General features: G+C 39.9%; 1 protein-coding gene and 1 long non-coding RNA gene across 4 annotated transcripts in view; one reads left to right on the top strand and one right to left on the bottom strand.

Moving 5' to 3' along the window:
* Window positions 1-16: 16 nt before the first annotated feature.
* Window positions 17-697, top strand: LOC112487970 (uncharacterized). Its single transcript, XR_003051589.1, has 2 exons — window positions 17-105; window positions 237-697. It is a non-coding gene; the product is annotated as an uncharacterized LOC112487970 (long non-coding RNA).
* An 836-nt stretch (window positions 698-1,533) lies between these two features.
* The window catches only part of fli1rs (Fli-1 proto-oncogene, ETS transcription factor-related sequence), an 18,635-nt gene continuing 12,554 nt past the window's right edge, over window positions 1,534-7,614 (bottom strand). For 2 of the 3 annotated variants that reach the window (XM_008324028.3, XM_017038246.2), the window contains exons 5-10: window positions 7,109-7,186; window positions 6,356-6,424; window positions 6,168-6,224; window positions 5,632-5,679; window positions 5,329-5,412; window positions 1,534-4,072 (exon numbers count right to left, since the gene is read on the bottom strand). In XM_008324028.3, the coding sequence (XP_008322250.1) occupies window positions 3,549-4,072; window positions 5,329-5,412; window positions 5,632-5,679; window positions 6,168-6,224; window positions 6,356-6,424; window positions 7,109-7,186 (860 nt within the window). In that variant the 3' untranslated portion in view covers window positions 1,534-3,548. The remainder of the gene's footprint in view (window positions 4,073-5,328; window positions 5,413-5,631; window positions 5,680-6,167; window positions 6,225-6,355; window positions 6,425-7,108; window positions 7,187-7,614) is intronic. The other variant, XM_017038247.2, reaches the window with a different exon arrangement.

Raw genomic sequence — 7,614 nt, 5'->3', positions numbered from 1 at the left:
TAATAATAATTACTTCAGTATCCTAATTTTTCAGATGGCTTGAGCTGTATGGGTCAGCTTTAGTTTGTGACTGCTGTGACTACAGCTGCAGTTCTACCACTACAGGTAAGGAACATGTTTTCGGCGGATAGGTACAGTTTACAGTAATTGTGATATTTTTATCACACAAAATGGGAGTACCTGCTGACATCACTCGCTGACACTTTGGTGTTAATTATATCCAATTGTTTCAATAGAAAACCAATCCACCAAAACCATTAGCAGCAAACCTTGGACAATACAACCTGAAGTTAAAACCACCAAAAAAACCACGAAGAAGAAAACGACTTCATTCACAACAGCATCAACAGCTTCAACGCGTTCCAAGGAAGAGGGAAGAGTCACATCGAAGCCTAAAGGACGTTCACGTATTCGTTTGGGTAAGCTGGAGAACACGGGGAACAAAACAGTCTGGCCCTTCAACGGTGGAGTGAGCGTGACATGGGTCACGTCGGAAAGTGAGAAAAAGCAAACGAACGGCTCCGCTGTCAAAGAGGAACAAGTAGAGACTTCTGTGGGAAAGGGGGAAGTAAAGAATGCCACTGTGGAGCAAGAGAAGGGAAAAGAAGAGGTGGCGGCAACGCTGCCGCACCTTATCTTTGAAGACATCTTTGATTTTGGTAAATAAAGTAGTAATGGTGATGTGCAAAAACAAAAAGAAGAGCTGGGCTTTATTAACACAACCAGTTATAAACAAGTAAAAGTGATGGGAATGTGTATCATATTTTACAGTTTTACCATGTAATAAAAAGAAATATGTCAATTAATTAATTGACTAAGATATGTAAGATTTGTCTCCGTTATAAAATCTGAATTAAAATTAGTCAACTAAAAAAAAAACATACTGGAGTTAATGGTATACTGCTGTATATAATATAGTTTATATTAACAAAATAAAATAAAGCAGTGTATCATTTCCAAATATTGAAAACGTACAAATCATGTATTATTATGATGATGAAAACATATTCAAATCATACAGTGAGCAGCAGCAGTGTGGAGAAAAACTCTCTTATACCAGAATGAAACCTCTAGCAGCCCAAAAAAAAAAAAATGGGGGAGACGGCAGAAGGGGAAAGAAAGGAGGAGCTGGGGTAGACCTACAGGATGACATTATAATATATGGGAGCATAAAAGTCACACAACCTGCTACAGTGCAAACAGAACAGTTCTAACGGAGCACTTTGTCAACAATTATAATCATCAATTTTTTTAATTACATAGTATGGTTTAAATTTAGATTTAAAAAAACTAAACAAAACTACATTTTGTTTTCTTGCAAAAAATACATAAGGTAAATCTTCATATTTAATGAAACTTTTTTTTTTTTTTTTTAAAGATTTCCTGAACATGAAGTGTTTTTTCTAATTTTTTTCATTTTCAAAATTCATCAAGCGGGCTGCGTTTGGCCCATGGGATGTATGTTTGAAACTGCTGCTTTTAGCGGCGTCTAATGATATTCGATTTGGGCAAGACGAACAACTCCACAAATCATACGTTTCCTCAGATGCTAACGGCACCACGAGTTTATTTTCAGGTAAAAGCATTATTTATTAGCATTAAATCAAGGTTACATTGCTACATACAAATTCTGTACAATTCTGTAAAATTTTCTTTTACAAATGTCAGTCACACTGAATATGCTGTAACACCGTTGTGCTTCTCACAGCAAGGGGTATAATGGTAAATACTTCCATTATAATTCTGTCTTCTTAACCGTCGTTCTTTTCCCTGGATATCTCTTCTTTTTAAATCCAGTCATGAATGTCCGGGGGGGGAGGGGTATTCCTAAATTTACCACAATGTCCACCTTTTTCCACCAGATCATTAAGCACATACCTAAATTGACTGGCGCTCTGTACAAAATACTATGGTAATTTCTTACATGTGAAATAGGGCATTTGCAGAAAAACCGTTTGGCGACGAATCAAACGTGAATGGTACAAGTCGAGGAGGCAAAAATGCGCTTTATCCCTCTGATTCGCTTACCCTGTTTCTTCAACTACATTCCAATATGGGTGGTAATGTTACTCTGGCAAAAGAAAAATGTACACAAGAACACATCAAGCCACCCATCCTTGGCAACAGGTGGTAGGAAAAGCTGTCCCAGTTTCACATGAACCCTTTCATGCATGACGGTCACTATAGTGGACAGCTATTAAAATGTCATTTTCTACAGTGGACGCCTGAGAATGCATTGTAGAGGCGTATATGCAACACTGCCATCAAAACCTATTCTTATCATAGAAAATGACATTTTAATAGCTGTCCACTGTAGTGACCGTCATGCACGAAAGGGTTAACCCTAAAAAAAAATGTGGCTGTGCGGGGGAGGTAGAATTCCACCCAAATTATGAGCAGAAGATCCCCCTGGAGTCACTGGAGCTGATAGAACTGCTTGATGCTGTGTAATTTCCGTTAGCAGAAGTCACGAAAATAATGTACGGCAGGTCACATGCTCACTGTTGGGACGTGTGTCTGTGTAGTCTCTTGACGTTATAGCATCATTAAAAATCTTCTCAACTCGACTTTACTCTATTTTATTGTCAGACTTGTTGACATATTGTCATTAATGCTCTAACGCAGGCATGAGCAAACTAAGGCCCGGGCGCCGGATGTAATACCCCAATAGAGAAGCATTTTAGCCTATATGCATGACTTTTACATGTCATTTATCTTAGTTCACACGAACGCTTCATCTATCTGCTCCTGGACCCCCCCGCCCCCCGTTCAATTTTAGGACAATTGGGGCCCACGAGTCTAAAAGTTTGCCCACGCCCACGGAAAAAAAAAAAAGTTATCACAATAGCACATCGAGTACGCATTGTATTAGCCAATAATATGCTGTATGCGATCTCGCCTGGGTAAACAGCTACCAGCAATCGTTCGCAAATGCGCTTATCTCAATTTCAAAACAAGAATTCACATTTTTTAAAACAAAACAAAAAATAAGATCGGATTGAAAAATAAACCCCTGAGATGTACTTGGGGAGCAAAAGGTGAACTGCGATATAGAGAGGGAGCACCGTATACGTATATTGTCTAAATTTGTGCATGTGCTTGTTTTGCGCAATTATCCAGATATTGACGCAGGAACCTTGAGAACAAACGGTCAAAGTTTTTTTTTTCCCTGGTGTTAAGATGATGTTTATAAGAAAAACCGAATTCCCTGTGTTATCTTTTAGCAACTAGGAACTAACATCCCAATAGGATGGAAACAGTCATTACAACAGTTAACTGTCTGTGTACAAAAAAAAAAAAACCCCAGTATATCCAATAGTATGTCGAGAGTGTATTAAAGAAAACGTGATAAGAAAACATTCCTTTACATTAATTACATGATTCCAAATTCTCCTATTCCATATATGTGTAATGTAGGATGAGACAAAGACAATTTAATAATGCCCTTGTTGTAGGCTGTAGCGTCATGTCACCTTTATATTTAAACGGACTTCGGCCCACATCCTTCTCTCCTATTTAATGTCTTTCATGTGTGAAATGCATTGTCCTTAGTAGTATGAGCTCAGATGGGAGTGAGTGGCAGGGTGCCTGCTCATGGCTGACCCAGGATAGATTGGGCTGTTGGGGGAATTCCAGTATGTAGTTGAAGGGGGGAAAAAGTTGCTGGCGGACATGGTCATTGGTGTGGTGTGTCCACCTATGAAGTTCATTTTGGGCTGGTGGCTGTGGTAGGGCTGAATGTACGACATCTCGGTTTGATACTTACTAATGCTACTCTCTGCCGTGTGATTCTGGTGTGCCTGGGAGATTCCTTGGAAGTCAAATTTGTAGGCGTAACGCTTGCCGTGAACCTTCGTCATGATGTTCTTGTCGTAGTAGTAACGCAGAGCACGGCTCAGCTTGTCATAGTTCATGTTGGGCTTGCTCTTGCGCTCTCCCCAGCGCTTGGCCACCTCGTCCGGGTCAGTCATTTTGAACTCTCCATTGGTGCCTTCCCAAGCGATGATTCCAACGTTGCTGCTGTCGGACAGCAGCTCCAGCAGAAACTGCCATAACTGGATCTGTCCTGAACCTTACACGTGGCAAGAAGAGGAAAAATATTTCAAAAAAATATACATGTGCAAAAGCTATATTAAAACTATTAGGGAGGGACACGTGGAGAAGAGATTTAATAGGAACAAATAACATTGGAGGGATAGGCAAGGATTCTGGCTCTTTTAAGAGAGCTGCTTCTTTGACACCCAAATTGTTGCTTAAATAAATGTATTCCCACAATTATATCAAATCGTGTGTAAAATTACCAATGTCCAAAAAAGATATAGCAAATGTTTCTTATGTGGCCCTTTGGCCCAGAGGCAATGTCTCTTGTCATTGGTGTGGAACCCCAGGGTTCACCTCCTGGGTGGTTAGTGCCTTGGTGACTTACCACCCGCAGGAAGGTTCACGAGGAGCTGGTGCGGTGCAATGTGATTTGGAGACTGCTGCCCCCTCAACCCAGTAACGGGTAAGCAGACAAAGATGGATGGATGGAGATGTTTCTTATTTATATTGCTTCAAATTAACGTACAAGGAAGTGCGACAAAAGTAATCCATCCATCCATCCATTTTCATCCGCTTATCCATTACCGGGTCACGGGGGCAGCAGTTGCCACCCAATCACATTGCACCATACCAACCCCCCTAAACTTTCCGGTAAGGTGGTGAGTCCACTGGAAGGCGCCAACCGCCCTAACCGGGATTCGAATTTGCCCAGGAGGTGAACGCTGGGGTTCCACACCAATGACAGAAACATTGCCTCTGGGCCAAAGCGCCACTACGAAAGTAATATTTAAGTTAAAATATAAAAACTGATCCAAATTTCAATTTGACAAAGGAATCAATCTATTATTGCGTCTATATATATATAAACTAGTTATTTACAGCAAAACTCCCAGCAAAATGGGAGTTAGCTCTAAACTAGTTATTTACAGCAAAACTCCCCGATGGGAGTTAGCTCCTTGTTCCCGACTCGTTCTCGAACGACACATCAGTAACGGAAGCCGAGACACAGCGGTTTTCCAGACTATAAGTCGCACTGGAGTATAAGCCAAAAAAAAAAGCATAATGAAGAAGAAAAAACATATGTAAATCTTTGTCGTACAGGAGTAGCAGATACTGGTACACAAGCCTAGAGTGCCCTCTAGCGGCTGTCTAGTTAAAACTTAAAACCCACCCTGTTTTATTTCGGGCATTTAGAAGCTTGTTCAGGTTTTTTTTTTTTTACATCAAATGTGACCTTTTCACTGTGTGGATTAGTAGAAGTTGGAAAATGAATGGGCAGAAACCTACCCACAGGCCTTTGAGCGCTGGGGTCAATCTTGTAAGTGCTTTGTTTGCCTGTTCGGTTCTTGGGTGAGCTGAGGGCTTGGTCTTCTGCGAGAAAACAGCAGGTCAAATGATTAATCTTAATTGGATCGTCAGTATTGGCATGCACATTGAGACTACAGCTGTTACTCGACGTTGGCCTCGATTTGGAAAAAAGGACGAATTTATGCCAGCCCTTCTTTTCTTTCGCTCTCATTCTACCAAAAAAACAGTGTAAAGGCCTCATTTGTGTCACTGTTGTTTGAATCTTGAAGTTTCAATTCTTACCTGGATTGGCTAATCTGCTGCTTATTGGTCCGAGTGTCTGATATGGATCTGTGAACCAGAAAAAGTACATTTGATTTTTGGTTTTTCACAGATGCGATGTCTTTCTAGTCGTAGCGATATCTAAATTGATGATTCATTTGAACCCTGTTGTTGAGCTAGGGCTCCCCCGTACCCTTTCCGACCCACACCCCTGCCAATTGAAATACTATTGAGAACCTGATAACATGTATGGGCCAACACATGTAAGTAAAGTACATAGTCCAGCATTGTGTTACAGACTAAATCAACTAAAGGTTCATCATCTAGGATGGTGATACCAATTTTCGACCATCCCTCTCTAACTATGTAGATCAGTGGCACTATGGCATATGGGAGGTGGGGAAGGACAATTCCAAGGGCCCCTGACTAGGCCCCCCCCAAAAATATAAATTGTCATTTTCCACTTGGGTTCTTTAGATTGTTACATCGACATGTTGCGTAAAGGTTAACACCGAACAAAAACACTTCCGAGCAGCAGATTCATGTTTATATCATACCTTGCATAATTCTTAAAGTTGGGTCTGTAATTCTTGTGCTGTGTTCCATTGAAGAACCTTCAATTCACAGAGAACACATAAAGCTTCTTTACATTTATTTTCTTGTTCATGTAAAAAATAAATAAATGAATAAAGTAAACACTATAAAAAATATGATTTAGGTTTCTGTTTCAACTTTCTTCTCATACCTTTTGACACTGTGGTCATGGTGTTTGTTGGCCAGCAGTTTCTGTGGCTGATCTCTTCAAACCCACTCTCTGCAGAAATGTACATATACACACACAAAATGAAAAGTTAGATCAATGCCCCCCACGGATAAGGATTTTTTTTTTTTTGCCTGCTAATTATTTATTTATCTGTACAAACCACTGTATGAGGGTTTGCGACTTATACTCAATTTGCCTGCTAATTATTTATTTATCTGTACAAACCACTGTATGAGGGTTTGCGACTTATACTTAGCTTCGACTTGTATATTAAAACATATAATTTCACACGTTTGTTATTTCCCCACTGACAGCCGCTAGAGGTCACTGGAACAACTTATAAATTCATTATTCCTATGCTCATGCTTATACTCCGGAGCGACTTATGTTCTTTATTTTCACACTGACAGCCAGAAAATAACCCAGAAAATGCGATAGTTAAGAACTGACACAGCTATACATTAGCTAAACCTTGTTTTTGCGTATTGTTGGTGTTGTTGTTGTTGCTGTGGATACGAGACTGTCAGCATAGCTTTAAACTAGGTTAAGTAGATAATATTCTGAAATACTGTATCATAGATTTGCTTCATTTGCATTGAGGGCAATAGTTGTGATACAATAACAGTAACTACAAGGGTCATTTTTGCTCATTTTTTAATCTTAATTAATCTCAGGATCTCCTCATTTGTCACTGTCCATAGCCTCAAAAAATATATTGAGGCTGTGTGGTCTCACCTGCTTTCATCTGTAGTTTAGGCGGCTGTACTTGGGTGGTGTTTGTAGAACTTGTTGAGTAGGAAAATGTGGAGCTACCTACAACAAAGAAACAAATCTGATTGTTTTGATTTTTTTCCAAGACAGATCAGATCAAATTAAGGAAATCAAAGTGGTCCATGTTGCTTAAGACTGACAAAGATCTTGAAAGCCAGTGAGTCCATATTTAATATTTAATATTTAGTTATTACAGCGGCTCTATGCCTTACTCAGGACGCCCATAGAAAAGGCTGGTCGTCTCCAAAGTTGGCATTTTTTAGAGTGCCAGAAATCAATTCATAAATATACCCTATGGTTATTTGTTACATGTCATTTGACAAGTGAGTTTTGTTATCCATCCATCCATCCATCCATCCATCCATCCATCCATCCATCCATCCATCCATCCATCCATCCATCCATCCATCCATCCATCCATCCATCCATCCATCCATCCATCCATCCATCCATCCATCCATCCATCCATC

Source organism: Cynoglossus semilaevis, chromosome 13 (assembly GCF_000523025.1).
Source record: "Cynoglossus semilaevis isolate Cse_v1.0 chromosome 13, Cse_v1.0, whole genome shotgun sequence".
Taxonomy (NCBI): Eukaryota; Metazoa; Chordata; class Actinopteri; order Pleuronectiformes; family Cynoglossidae; genus Cynoglossus; species Cynoglossus semilaevis.
The sequence above is the reverse complement of the archived record's forward strand: the minus strand, read 5'-3'. Positions and strand labels throughout refer to the sequence as shown.